We start from the raw sequence: 16029 nt of genomic DNA, 5'->3' as shown, positions 1-16029 counted from the left end.
CAAGCAGCTACGATATTCTTGTCGTGAACTACGTCTTTGAAAACTCGTATTAAAGTTTATCCTTGTAGCAACTCAAAATTGTACCATAATAAAATAAACGTCAGTTATTTCATTAAGTTTCTCTTAGTGAGTGCATAATTTTACATATTGCCAAGAAATAATAGAAGTATAGGGTGGTAACAAAGGTGCTTGTAACAAATGATTACTGGTCTCTATAGCCCGAAAGTAAAAACAGCTAGAATGAAGTATAGTACATTTACACTTTACCTAGAGAAAGCTATCAGTTGTTATATACAACACAGCTTCAAACCTGGTCATGTTTTATGAATTCTAATGGACCTTGAAATAAAGTATGAAAAAAACTTAAGAAGAGCAAAGTTTTTCTTAACGTATATTTATTTTAATTGTTACCTTTGTACCTGTCCATGATCATAAGTTATTCCAATATGTTACAAACTGGGTTTCTCATGTTTATTAATTAACCGGCTTATGGATTCGAAAGGACCAAGGTTCGAGCTACAATATACTGCTAAACATGTACCGCACGTTTAATATATAAACAATTAATAAATGTGAAAGTAAATCCTGCTAATTCATTAAGAACATTCGTGTGATAGATAACGGGCGCTTCTTACTGGCTGTTCCGTCTCTAAATCACGTATAAATAAGTCCGAATAGTATAAATCTCTGATCTAGCTGGTTAGCCCGTATGTTGTCACCCAAGATATCGTTCAGACTAAGAGTAGTAAATACCGAAACATTGATATCTGACTTAGGAAAGCGATTCTTAAATAGTTTCTCTAATATATTTCCTAGGAAATAGGTTATCACAACAGATTCTTCTAATAGTTTCTCTAATATATTTCCTAGGAAATAGGTTATCATAATAGATTCTTCTAATAGTTTCTCTAATATATTTCCTAGGAACTAGGTTATCGTAATAGTTACTTCTGTATGTTAAAAAAAAGTGATTCTTCTAACACTTGCTCTAATACGTTACCTAAAAAAGTTACTTTTCTTACAATTGCATTACTTTTACCTAGGAAATTGATTATAACAGTTATTCTAATGTGTTACGTAGGTAATGGACTTGTAAGGGTTATTCTAATACGTTACCTAAGAAATTGACTCTTCTAAGAGCTCCTCTGGCATGTTATCTAAAAATGCGACGATTTTAACACTTTTTAAAATATTTTACGTAGGAAATTGATTATTATAATAGGTGCTCCAATATATTACCTCGTAAAGTGAATCTTCTCAGAGTTACTTTAATACGCTACTTAAGAGAATGACAGTCACTCCAATATTTGAACAGTTTCTTCAGTATACCTAAGAAAATGGTTTTCCTAAATGCCAGCTTTGACATTTTTTGCTGGGATCACAAAGCTCAAATATCTCATAAAAAAGAATATATACACTATATTAGTTTCTTATGTATTCAAATCAGTGAATGTGATCCAAGTAATCCAATTATTTCCACAGTAATTTATGTATCTTACAAAACCTACATGATGAGTGCGCTGTAAAAACTGTATTTTTTAGAAATGCTTGTAAGTTATATTACATTTGGTCTTCAGTGTCAGTTTCATTGATTGTATTGGCTCTATAGCCTTTAATATATATATATATATTTGTATATGATATCTACTTGTAATAATTTCATTTTTTATTATGTTTATATGTATGTATGTATAGTATAGTAGAGTAGAGTAGAGTAGAGTAGAGTATAGTATAGTATAGTTAAGAACCACAATACAGAATAATGTGGTACTTTCAGTTAAATATTTTAAAATGTTGCTTCGGTAATTCTTCACTGAACCATTTGTAAAAAGCACAATAAACATATTTCTTATACAAGAACACTTGTACTGTCTTAATCAGGCTTCCATTATAGGTTCAGATAGTCTCAGCGGCAGTTTTGCTTTCTTTTAGTTAAATAATAATAAACGGTGCTTATACCAATAGTTTCACTTAGTTGTTCAGCCTACTAGTATTTTACGTCTCTTTTAGGTATGTGTATAAGTAGTTAATAATGTACACATTTCCTACTACAATGATCGCCTCGAAAAATAATTTTTGTACACGCATTTTTCTTTAAGCTTGGCTGCTATAAACATACAGAATCAAAAATAATTATTGAAACGTGCAGTTAATATACATATAGAATTCATACACAACGAATAACCACAACTAAACAGTCACATTATCATTAGCACAATACATTATTACATAAGATACAAAGGGGAATAGGTTATAATGCTCCAGTATATTTTGTTCGTATTTGATTTAAACAAAGTAATGCACCTTGATTTTTAAGCTACTATAAGTTTATTAATGCATGATTACAAAATGTTGTCCTAAATGCCTCTTGTTACTCCCCATGACCCGGTTGAGATGTTTGATTACAGTTCGATCTTCTCAGACCCAGTATAAACTGATATGACCTGAAATAACATTCATATCGGGACCTCTTGTACTACAGTCTATGGTTACGAGTGTTTCCTCATCATCTATTTCTTTCAGGTATCGTTTCGGTGCAATTGTTGTATACTTAAGATCGCTGCTCTGTCTTATGGAAAGACGAATCCCTGCTCAACGGATCTTATTCTCGAGGGACTAATGTGATAGATAAGACTTAGCAGTGAGGATGCGATAAAACTGTGTAGTTATCCAACATCATCTAGTGTGATTATTCCACGTTTGTGTTGACTCCCTCCCTAACTGCTCAGCATCCTTCACTGGAGGTGTCGTACGTTGACCATGATACCATGTAACAAAGTGTAGCTTATATTTCTAACTGAATTTGAAATTGTACTAAAGAGGTCTATTCTTTAAAATTGGTCATCCACTTGTTTAAATTAAACTCTGATGTCTGTTTCAGCTGTTAGACAGTAGTTTTGAGTAACTGATAGATCTCTACTGGATTGTAGTGTATCTCACAAAGAGCACACACAATTATTAAGTAACATCATCTTGAAGAGTTTCAGTTTCTATTATTAACAATACAACTCTCCTGAAATATGAAATATTGTCTGAATATATTACTTGCAATATCCTTCACGCTAAAAGTTTGGTTTCTTTTGTCTCGGGCGTTTCCGCCCTAAAGGTCATGAACAAATTCACTGTTTTACTGTTAAAAATGTATTATCATGTGTACTTTCATAGGCATTATGCTAGTCTAACTGTTTGATTGATTCAATGACTTTCAATCGCATTGTAATCTATAAACACTGTGGTGCAATTCATTTTTATATAATAGGAGAGAGCAGTTTCATAATATTTCATTTCAAAACAAGCCTAAACAAAATAAAAAACTGCACAAAGTAAAGGATCCCTAGGGCACAGGCTATAATTTGGGATATAAAATGTAAACTAGATTTTGGAGGTGATTGCGGAAGTCGGGCCCACATTGAGGTGGGGAAAAATTGACTGGCACAGACGGTGCATCCTAATTTCAACGTGTGTCTTACTTCCGCAGTCACCTCCAAAACCTAGGGTACAGTTTATATCCTGCATCCTGGGCCCTGGGGATCCTTTTAATTTGTGCAGCTTTTGTTTTTTTCATTTTTGCTTAGGCTTGTTTTTTGTTTATTAGAAAACATGTATATATATATGTGTGTGTGTGTGTGTACGTATAGACTCTACACAATAACTATACTATGAAGGTTTCTAAAATTTCCGCCAAGAAAATCTGGCTGTATTTCTTGCCTTTCGAATACACAGAGAAACTTCATTGTTTAAATAGTTGTGTAATCTAAATTTCTTTTATGCAAGTAATATTAAGCCTTTAAACCTCAGTATTTTTCAGATGATAAGGTTTTATTTATCTGGTAAAATATATGTAAATAAAAGGTTGAGAATGTATCAACCACTTTCAGCGTTTATCATACAGACAAAACAATACCATTCTTTCGGTGAATAGTTTACTCTCTAAACAATTTATTTTAAGTAAATATTTTCACACTAACAGATAAATAAATGCATATATTTTATAACGTAGTTTGATTTTTCTTACGTGTCCTGAAAAGCAGCAAATGAATGAAAATATTAGCATTATTAGTAATAACGTTATTTTCGCTATCCAAATCACATAAACTTTTCAGCCGTTATAATTTCATTACTGGATTATTATCTTTTCTCAGCCGTTTATTGGACAATATCAAACAGTATTCACATTAGGTTTGTTTTAAATGGCTTTAGTTTAGTTTGTTTGCTTTGATAAATATGTTGTTTGTTCACACTAACCATATATAGCAACAGGATATATCTACTTACTGATAACTGTAGTTCCTAAAGTGAAACTTACGGAACAAATGAAATCGCTTTCTGAATGAATTGTGTTGTTGCTTTCTTTCATAATGATTGACAAAAAACGAAACGTTCATAACGAAACGTGGGGTATTAGATTTCTGTTTTTCACTAAAGCAGGTATCAAATTAGTTGTTTCAAAGCGTATTTTAATAACTCACTAAACCAACTAAAAGTAAGACTTAATAAGGGATATTCGCATATTTCTAATGTTATTTTGTAATTCAGTAATATTATAGGTTAATGTGTTTATTGTTCAAGTGATAAACTCATTTGGAAATAAACTTGGCAATGTTTAAGTGTCTTAGTCGAACTTAACATCTACGTAATTCTCAATTAAGTAACGTAAGACTTAATTCATCATCATTATATTTTTGTGTAATTATTAATTCAGGTGAAGACTCAGAGAGGTGAACAAAAACTTTTATATTAAGTATGTGATTGTATAAACGTCCACACATGCAGAGTTATGTTTGCACTTATTTCATAGAAACAGGATTACTTTTCAAGAGGCAACGAAAAAAAACGACAAAATAATAAAAGTTCACTTTAAAATCTTTAAAATCGTCCTGACAACAGACTGTGCGGGATTCATTTGTTTTGAGCACAACATAAAACGTCTGGTTTGAGGAATGTTGGTGGTTTATTCGAGTACCGTGAATACGATTTTTCGATATCAACGAGAATAGAATGCTACTTGTATAGAACATTTGACTCTGTCGACTTTCATTGTATTGACAGCATTGAATGTTACTTTAACAGGACATTTGCTTCGAGTGACTCTAATCGGACTTAAACCATCGAATGTTACTTTAAAAAGCGTTATCTGTAGCTTTAACTTTTAAATAATAAGCACGTATAGAATATATTTGCTTGGAAAAAGTGATATTATGTATTTATGTAGAAACAAAACTAACAGTTTCCTCGTACTAAGAATGAGCAAGTCTGATACATTTCGCATAAATAGAAGAGTAATTAGCTTATTTTTGGCCCGGCATGGACAAGTGCGTAAGGCACGCGACTCGCAATCCGAGGGTCGCGGGTTCGCGCCCGCGTCGCGCTAAACATGCTCGCCCTCCCAGCCGTGGGGGTGTATAATGTAACGGTCAGTCCCACTTTTCGTTGGTAAAAGAGTAGCCCAAGAGTTGGCGGTGGATGGTGATGACTAGCTGCCTTCCCTCTAGTCTTACACTACTAAATTAGGGACGGCTAGCACAGATAGCACTCGAGTAGCTTTGCGCGAAATTCCAAAACAAACAAAAAAGCTTATTTTTAATTGTATAACATGAGCAACTTTCTCATAAAATTTATGGCTTACCATATTTCAAATATGCCCTGATTAACTGTATTTCTGGCTACGTTTTCTCATCTTCAAAATAGTTTATTTTAGTTTAACGAGCCATAAGATACAATTTTATAGTTATCAAAGTTTCTTCCCAGAAGGTTACTGAATCATGTCATTTTTTATCCTTAAAAGATACAGAAGGATGAACTTTCACCTCATGACACTTGACTTTATTTAACTAAACAATGACTGCAAACTGAATCTTTGGAACCTTCTTTTTAGTATTTAGATATACAGGTGTTGAAAGACGAAAATGAAATTGTTGATAATGTAACAGCAGAATTTAATAACAAGGAAACATGATCTGTTTGCGATTTGCAGTGGAGATGTGGTTCTCGTTTTGACAGAAACGTACTAGATGGTTTGACCGACTTGCACTTTCATTACAGTATTATCGACATGTATATATTATATACTTACACATGCTGATTATCTGAGAAAATTCTTGAAAATTTTACCGGGATATTTAAATGATTTGTCTTATATATTTAGATGTTTTTTATGGATACACAGATTGTTCAGTGCAAACATTTAGATGGATGAACTGTATATCTAAATGGTTTGATAGATCTACTGACACATATATATTACTTGATTGACATATACTTCTGATGATATAACCAAGGTATTTAAATGATGTACTCATATATATATATATATCTAGATGGTTCTACTGACACACACATACAAAGATATATCTATACAGAAAATTAACTCTATATTCATAGAGACTGTTTTATCATTTAAAAGGTCTTAGTTCTTTCTTGGGTTATCTTGTTTAACAATTAGGTTTCATTTCTTGCAATATTATACTCTATAGATAAACGTATTTAACTTACAAACACCACAACCGTTTTTTTTTGTTGGTTTTCTTCTCACTACAGAAGAACTTAGATACAAATATAATTTCAGATAAAACTAAGCAAGCAAAAAGGTTTGCCTCAATGATTTATATCTTTGCAGAACTATTCATACAATTATATTAAAACCTAATTTCCAATGAGATTATTATTCTCAGTTTTCTTTTTACGTTTGAGATTACTGTAAGTTATTTTTATTTCTGTTGCCTTTGTTCGTTATATCTTGGACTTTCTTCACAGATTCATTGGCTCCTAAACATACTTGCTTAGCATTCCAAGACGGTTTAATGTTCAAAATCTGTTTAAAGAAACTTCTAATAATAATTTAATCAGTAAAGAAAATACTATATATTATAAAATATTTGAGCACTCACTTTAATGGGAGTTATCACCGAATTAGGTGTTCCCAGTTTGTTCACAAATATTGAAAGAAAATTTTGATGAGTTGTTAAACTTGATAAACATATTGGTTTGGTTTGTTTTGAATTTCGCGTAAGGCTACACGAGAACTATCTGCGCTAGCCGTCCTTAACTTAGCAGTTTAAGACTAGAAGGAAGACAGCTTGTCATCACCACCCATCGCCAACTCTAAGACCACTTTTTTTTTTCCAACGAATAGTGGGACTGACTGAAACATTATAACGCCCCCACCGCTGAAAGGGTGAGCATGTTTGGAGTGAAGGGGATTCATATCCTCGACCCTTGGATTACAAGTCGAGCGCAATGATCATGTGGCCATGCCAGTCCAAATTTGTATCCCTAATTTATGTATATTTTTTTCTCATAAGAAAGAAATTAAACCTAGATCTAGGTATTGATTCACATTTCTAATTTTTTTGTCAGATTTGAATCTTAACATTTAGATTTAAAGGTTCAATATGTTGCCACTAATAGATACAAATCTAATCAGTTTATTGTCTGAAATTCTATATAAGAATGTAATACAAAAAATATTTTCAGTTTTAGATTGTTTAATTTTTTATGGAGTAAACAAAATATGAAAAACTGCATGTTCAACTGTACTGAAGTTCTGTTATATGACTTGTATTAATGATTTAAAAGAATAGATAAGAATAAGCTATTAGAAATCTAAACAGTTTGAGAAAATAAGAAATATATTTCCGTGAAAAAGGATGAAGAAGAAATAACGTTTAACTAAAAAAAATATATTTCAAGTCATATATAAGTTTTAAAATAATTATTTGGCAAATATGTATAACCGTTGTTCGCGAACCAGAATTGTGTTTTAAGACGTTAGGAATTAAACGTATAAAAGACTAATATGGCATTTTTTCTGTGACAAAATCAACGATTCTGTTTAAATAGTTTCATAACGAAAATTGTATAGCTCAAAGTTAATAAACTACCGAGTAAAATTGTTTAACAGCCTTGCTTACCGAAAAACTATACAGGACATAAGAACTAACTTCATGAATCATTATATTCTAATTGACAGTAAAATATAACTTATGAGAAAGCTCTTCATTCCAGTACTCACTATATAAAAGTCGTACTAGAAATACAGAATAATATTTAACATGTTAACATTTACTTACCACCACATGGCATTGGTGACAGGCACGAGCAACAGAAGAGCTATACCGAGAATCGCTGATAGATGGACCGTGGTCTCTTTCCTTGTATCTCTACTCACGTACATCGTCTCGTTCCTTAACTGGTCACTGCTGACTTGTGAGAGAGGGTTAGCCGTACACTGGTTGGAAAAACGACTTTAACCATTTCCCAGTTCTCTGCAGCATTCGAAAACTGCTGAGCAAATCAGTCTTTTATTATTATTTTTAAGTATAAAAGTCAATCCATCACTATCAACATATTAAATGCAAAATTTGGTTTGTATCTAGAAACCTAGTCTTGGTCATTTATCGTCCTCTAACTTCAGTCGTTTCATGACGTCAATACAATGATTTTAGTTGTATGAATTTCTTTCTATCACATCGTCTTATTTCGTTCTAACTTTTTTAGTTTATGAAGACTTTAAACTCTGTACTCATAAGTAGTAAAAGCTCATTTAAAAAATCCTGAATTTTCTTTGAGTTCCTTTATATCATTTGCGAAACGTATCTTCTAGATTTTGACGTTTGCACTCTCTTGCTATTCAGTGTTTTTTCATTGTGTCTACACAGAAGCTAAACCACAAGTGTGAGTTGTAGACCAACTCTGAATATCACTGTGTGCTATCAGAGCCTGTCCTGGCCCAGTGAAACTGATACGGCCAATGAAATGGAGGTATGCCCATTCTCGCCAGTTTAGCTCTGGCAGGAGCTTCGTGCTGCCAGTTGGAAAGAAAGCTAGCCAATTGAAACGGCTTAGTATCATGCTGCGTCAAAATTATGCTCAGATAAGATGTTTTGATAGAAACTTGTTGTATATTAGCCTATCCCACTTGCTTCTTTCACGTTATCTGATCAAGATGGCCCCTTACACCTGTCAGGATCTGCACACATATGCTTTTACAGATTTACTGACAGAAACTTGTAAAACTGCTAGAAATAAGCTTTGATTCACGCGAATCACTCAGTCGGTGCACTAAACTTAAGCTCTAATGGTAAGAGAAAATAAATACTCTTTTTTTATTTGTTTCTCTTGTCGTATTTCGGGCATGCTTCTACAAACATTCAACTTTATTTTAAAAAAATATAATTCAGATTCAAGAATGCCTTAATACACATGAGTCATGAAACACGTTTGAGTATGTTAACAATTACTACGCCCGTAAAAAGTTAATATTTGTGTCTTGGTAAGCGAAAGTCATCTATGTGGAACATACATGAAAATTGTACAATTAATTCTAAATCCTATAATGTTTACTGCCTCATAACCAACAAGAATGATTTATAACCAAAACAGCACAAACAACTGATAATTTGTTTCCGGCACGGCACGGCCAGGTATTTAGGGCGCTTGACTCGCAATATGAGGGTCGCGGGTTCGAACCCCCGTCACATGCTCATCCTTTCATTTGTGGGAGCGTTATAAAGTCACAGCCAATCCCATTATTCGTTGGTAAAAGAGTAGCCCAAGAGTTGACGGTGGGTGGTGATGACTAGCTGCTTTCCCTCTAGTCTTACACTGCTAAATTAGAGAAGGCTTGCGCAGATAGTCCTAGTGTAACTTTTCGTAAAATTCAATAACAAGCAAAGAAATCTATGCATGTGTAGCGTCGATAGTGCTGCTATTAGGAAACAGAAAGAGAAAAATTAAAACTGTTCGAAACGAAGGTTGGATAAACTTAAACACTAATATAGCAACGTTTAAACAAATTTTGGATAAACTTAAACACTACTTCAATACGGAAACGTTAATGGTTTTCTTGTTTTATTTGTCCCATTAATCCGGTTTCGCCACTTGGTCTTTCTTTTTCTGAAATTGATAGTTTTGGAATTTTCCTTCTCCAATACATGAGTGGTTTTGTCTATAAAAACAGTTTTTCCAGAGCTCTGTATGTATCTTGAAGAGAACTCCAAAATTTCAGAGAACCAATATCATTTATAATTAAAGCTTTTAAATGAACATAAAAGTTGCCCACGAAAATAATTATATGTTGGCGCCATATTTCATAATTTCCTCATGAATTCCCAGACTTGTCCAATTGGAGAATTTCTTTGATGACCTTGTGCTAAAATTAGTTGAGTCCCATATTGAACGGAAAGTAAAATATCTATTGAAATGGAATGTCTATATATTTAGAGCTTGACGGCATTGGAGGAATTCCCAGCTTCAGAAAAATAGGTTCAGCAGCTCGTAAAACAAGATTCTAAGGCTCCTACCGTGAAAGTATATTCACACAGTTTACAGCTTTGCTGGGGGCGTACAATACCGTGTCGTTTTATACCTTAACATCTCAAGATTTCTGGGATTGTTATAGGCTTAGTTTTCACGTCTGATCGCACTGTGTCGGTGAATTTGTGACAACAATCGTGCGTGAGACCTTCAAAAGAAAACAAATAGCTTGAAAGTTAATAAAACCTATAGTTTCGTATTTACTTACTATTTTATTCTCTCTTTCAAGGATTTTTCATTATGTAAATTTTACGCGTTATATAAATATCGATATCTGACGTTTCTCATAAATGCGTCTTTAGGGTAAATAGTTGTTGTTGTTTCTTTTCTGCCAAATTTGTAATGTCCGTTCATTCTCATTTCTTCTTCTTTTGAACAAGAACAGCTAAAACTCTGCTCACAAAGATTTAGCGTTTTCTCAACTGCCTCATATTTATGTATACAAGTTTAAGCCAAACTAATATTTTTCAAAATGATTGTTCGTTTTCACTGAATTAACCTTAAGTTTGAGGAAAAATAAACTCTATACCATGAGAGAGAAAGTAATTAGTTTTTGCCACTGTATGTAAGTAATACAAATATATGGCTAACAAGTAAAAATAACTTAAATAGGTAAAAACATTTAATCGTTCCCCAGCTTTTTTTGTATTATTTTGCTTAAGTTAACTTATAGGTGGTATTACTTTCATCTAACCTTCATTTCACCTACAGCACAGTGATATCTGACATTAAAGCAAATTTTTTGTAATTGTAGACACACAAGTTACAAAATATGGCTACTACTACCCCCGCAAACCCTGATTTATATCCGCTGCAGCCCTTATATTTGGGAGGGGTAGGATTGTGACCTAGTGGTTAACATGCTGGCTTGTAGATCTATAGTTCTATGTTTGTGCCCCGTCAAAATTCCAATATTTAGCTAGAGTAGCTCAAAAGTTGATGGCAGGTGGTGTTTATAAGTTGTCTTCTTCTTGTTTATCATTTCAAAATTTGGTATGGCTAGCGAACATGTCTTTGAAGAGCTCTGAGCATAATTCAACAAATAAAACCTTTTTTTTAATTACCATGTAGCTTTAAAACAATTTCAATTCGGTCACTAACTTCAAAGTTTAATATCCACGTGAATATTACATGTTATTGTTGGTCAAAACATTTTTTTTCCAACTCTACAGATTTACGTAATCAAACATTATAGAGGATTAACCTATATCATGCTTATAGACAGATTGAGGCAAAAGTAAGAAGACCACCTCAAATTATCATTTGATAAGCTTAATGTATACACAAGTAGCACTTTACGTATATTTTCTGAACAAAAATAGCATTATCTCTTTATAAATTAAATAAAAAACTTCATTCAGAAGTAAAACTCTTTGTCTTAAATTACATTTGATGTTCGTCCTGCTTTTGACATTTATTTTACTTATTTCTTTATACATTAATTTAATAGCAAATCGCTTTCGTTTATGACTTCCGGTAGAACTATCATTGTTATTTAAAAGAAAACAACTTGATGACGTGTTACCAAAATGATAAACTTCCATTGAAAGTTTTAAGCTATTCAATATTATTGTTAAACACAAGCAATATATTTATTGTTGTCAAACTAATAGAGATTGTTTTATATGATTCATATATATTATCACCTACACTATAAACTGTGCTTCAGTAAATATTATGCCTTCCTGATGCATATTTCCTGCTCTTTAATTATGAGACTCATGGCCAGGTGGTTAAGGGGCCTTTGACTAGTAAGCTGAGAGTCACTGGTTCGAATCCCCGACATACCAAACATGCTCCCCCTTTCAATTGTAAGGGCGTTATAAAGTCACGGTCAATCCCATAGTTGCTAAAAGAATAGCCCAATAGTAGGCGGTGGGTGGTGATGACTTGCTCCCACTCTCTCTACTCTTACACGGCTAGATTACGAACAGCTAGCGCAGATGGACCTCGTGTTGCTTTGTGCGGAATTAAAAAAAACCCTAATAATTATGAAAATATGCACGAGAAATATTTATTTTGCATTTTCTCTATTACTATTTTACCACATTTGAAAAATTGGTTGCTCGCTGTAATGCTTCAGTTAAATTATTATATATTTTAATTGTTTATAGTTGTTATTCAATATTTTGAAATCTACGGCAGACGATCTTAGGTTAAATAGTATTTAGATCGAACTTAAAATGAATTAGCTTTTTACCCCTATATTAAAATATATCAAAAAGACATGTATGGTCAACATGGCTCATGTCTGACTTTTATAACCAATAGTAACTTACTTGTAGCGTGTTTAAAAAATAAACTAATGATTAATTTTAAATCAATATTATATGACGCTAAATCAACGTGATCTTACATAAAGAACTTTACGTATATAAGGTACCAATGTAGGAAATCAAGGATATATAAAGATTTGTTTTTTGTTGTTTATTTTTATAAAACGTCTGTGTATTCAAATTCACTAAGCATTATTTATAACTGCCTTATAACTTTATTTTCGTATGACGGTTCTCAGTAAATTTTAACAAAACCCATCTGTGATTATTTAGGAAATTGGATTATTTGATAATATTTTGTATCAAGTCACGTTGTATAGTCTATAGCAGAGGCGTCGCTAAGCGCTGGCACACGAGGCCCGTGCTGCGATTCTATTTGACAGTTCCTCGAATCCTTAATTGGTATCTTGAAAATTCAGAATAGAAAATCATGATCGATATCATACTAAAACGTCGAAACTTCCCGCCCCTATAGGCCCAAGTCCAAAATCTTTTAAGCACCTCGCGACGTATTTAGCCCATAGATTAGTCGTAGCTTACGAATAATTATATATACACTTAATTTTTGATGCTTCAAGAAAGTTTTTGTCCACTTCCATATGTTTGTCGGCAACTCCAAATAACAGCATGTACAGATGTCATAAATAATCTAGCATTGATCTTACGTAGGAGGGTGGATAACAGATCAGTTTAGGTGTAGCGGGAACGTCACGTATAGGAGATGCCGGTGACTAACTGGTTGGAGAACACAGGTTTGTGAAAGTTATAATCCACAATATATAATAACTAAATATTGTGGTTACCGACAGGATAATTTTATAATCGGTGGCAAATTTAGGTCCAACTGAGTGAAAAACATTACTTACTAATTTCTGCCCTCAAATAATTTCTAGCTTGTTGGCATTGAAGTCAAAACATATTGTGCACATTACTGAATGTTCTTTAGTTCTCGATAGTTTATTGTACTTGGTTTTCACTTGGATTCGTTTAGGATTAGCAAGCGACTCAAACTTAATATAAATGAATACAATACAGGAAGTAGTTATGGGAATACAGGAGTGATACATATACAGGTTTCGCAAACAATGAATTATGGAAACTAAACGATAGATTTATTAATTGTCACAGAAAATACAAAAGGAGAATGAATGAGATACACAGCACCATTTTGTACGTGTGCATACAGCCTCACACCTTGTTTTCATATTGTAATATAGTTTATTAAAGTAAAATTGTAATATATTTCTCCAAATATTCTAATCATGTTTGGCGCGACCGGGATAAAAATAGAAGTGTAACTGTTTTCAGGACTACATAAATAAGTGCTTTTTCTTAAATAATTGTAGTTTCAATTTAGCACAATTTAATACTTAAATTATGCAAAAATAAATAAGGTTTGTTTGTTAGTTAGTAATTAAGTTTGTACTTAAATATTGGGTAAGCTGTAATTTGCATACCATAAGTATTGAGCCCAGAAATTTAGCTCACAAGCATCACTTAAGCTTGTCATTGAGCTGTTAGGAGAAAGACACAAAAATAAGGCATTATCTTAAGAATTATCCGAGAGTCTATTTGTATACTTGAAGACAAATCTGCACGATATGAAATGCTAATAACGTAACTCATTTGTGCTCATATTAACTCGTAAATTCTTCAGACTTTGCAAGATAGATTCATAAGAATTCAAACAGACTAACACACATGAATGGCCTAAAGAAATATTTTCTCGACTTTTCTAAAATGCTCTCAAGTAGTATTTTTTGTATTCTATAAAACTTCTCAGTCATTTACATTTACGATAAAATAAACATGTCACCAGCAACTTAACGTTTCAGTCACATAATAAGAACTTGCAATAAATAATAATAACAAACAGGTAATTTATGCTATTGTTCGACTATACCAACTTTATTTTAATAATAATCAAATCAGTTATTAATTCTATACTTTTATGTTATACCTGTTAGATGTACGCTACAGGGTAAAAGAGTGAACACAGTTCAGTTTTAATGAAAATCATCAGACGTCTCTAACACTTATTTGTTTTTCTTCGTAATAGTGTCAGATCACTTTTAAATTATCAATTTGTTTGACAACTTAAATATATTGTGACGAATTTACTATTACATATATATTTTGATATCGATTTTTGTTTAAATTAAGTTTATATTTAAAAATGCACATAATTTATATTATTAAATCTGTATTGAAAAATTCTCGCCTATTTACTAAAGTTGTAAAAGATTGTCGTGTGTAAGAATCAACAATATATGTGTGTACGTAAACACTAGTGTATCTTTAGTGTTATGGTACAGGCTAAAATGTTTAGAAACTCTCCTCACTTCCTATAGATATAACCATCACGATGCACTAAGAGACAGTTTGTGTTATTGGTTAGATTGGTGTATTATAAATCTCGGAAACTATAACTCTGATAAACATTTATTAATCGAGAACTTCAGATATTTGACCAAGAACGTTTATAAATTTCGAACTTTACAAATCGTTTACTTTCAGTGGATTCACATTAGATATTTGTATTTTAAAGAAGACAGTACATGACTTCAATAGCGAAAATCTCAACGTGCGATAATGCCAGGACCTAAGAACACAGAGTTATCTAATTATCTTGTTAAGTAAATTATACCTACATCAACTCGTTCTTCGTGAACCCTCGATAAGAAACCAAGGAAATTCCAGACCGGAAAGAGGACTTGATATTGTTTGTAAGTTTGAAAAAGTTACTCGCATTGATCATTATTTGTAATAATCGTTATTGTAAATTGTGTTATTGTTTGTGTATCAAAATATATTTGTATTAAAAAGAAATTATGTGGATTAATCTTGTTGGCAAGTAACATAAATTGGATACATATCGACATTTATTGAACTTCTAAATTTAAAATATCGTTCAACTCAGTTTTAGGCTATTTGAAATTGTAATATGTAACAACATAGATTTACATTATGCAAGTATCTACTTGTAGGCTAATAGATATATCAAAGCTACTTCAAATCTAGTCATTCTGAAGATTAGTTTTGTTTTTTTTTCAATATAAAGACGAAATTAATAGGCTCAGTGGGGAGCTGGTTTTGATCAGAAATCAAAGTCTTCGTAGCAGTTTTCCTTAAAAGGTCGGATTATAATGATTTACTGACTCTACGGGCAGCAGTTGTACATGTGTGGGTAGGTCTTGAATGATCTTAATGCAGGCACTGTACTTGTGACGTGTCCTGCTGATTTATTTAGTTGCTTATTCTTTGTCTCCGTCAATCTAACGTCCAGACAATCCTGCAGGTAGGGGTCTGGGTCAACTAGTTCCCGGTCATAAAGCTGTCTCCCGTGTTTTTGAGAACGTATTCGCCGGAGAGAAGACGAAATTCTGATTAGCGAAAGCCAACTTTCTCGTTTTGGGAATCAGTATTACTTCTTCCATTT

At 32.6% G+C, this 16029-nt stretch overlaps 1 protein-coding gene across 1 annotated transcript in view; it reads right to left on the bottom strand.

Annotated features, from left to right (window-relative positions):
- Positions 1 to 8801, bottom strand: part of LOC143249741 (protein Wnt-4-like) — a 71687-nt gene extending 62886 nt beyond the window's left edge. The window contains exon 1 of the mRNA XM_076500079.1: positions 8070 to 8801. Within this exon, the coding sequence (XP_076356194.1) occupies positions 8070 to 8173 (104 nt within the window). The 5' untranslated portion in view covers positions 8174 to 8801. The remainder of the gene's footprint in view (positions 1 to 8069) is intronic.
- Between the last annotated feature and the right edge of the window lie 7228 nt (positions 8802 to 16029).

This window comes from Tachypleus tridentatus, chromosome 4 (genome assembly GCF_004210375.1).
Source record: "Tachypleus tridentatus isolate NWPU-2018 chromosome 4, ASM421037v1, whole genome shotgun sequence".
Lineage (NCBI taxonomy): Eukaryota > Metazoa > Arthropoda > Merostomata > Xiphosura > Limulidae > Tachypleus > Tachypleus tridentatus.
Note: the sequence above shows the minus strand (reverse complement) of the source record. Positions and strands in the feature narration are given on the sequence as shown.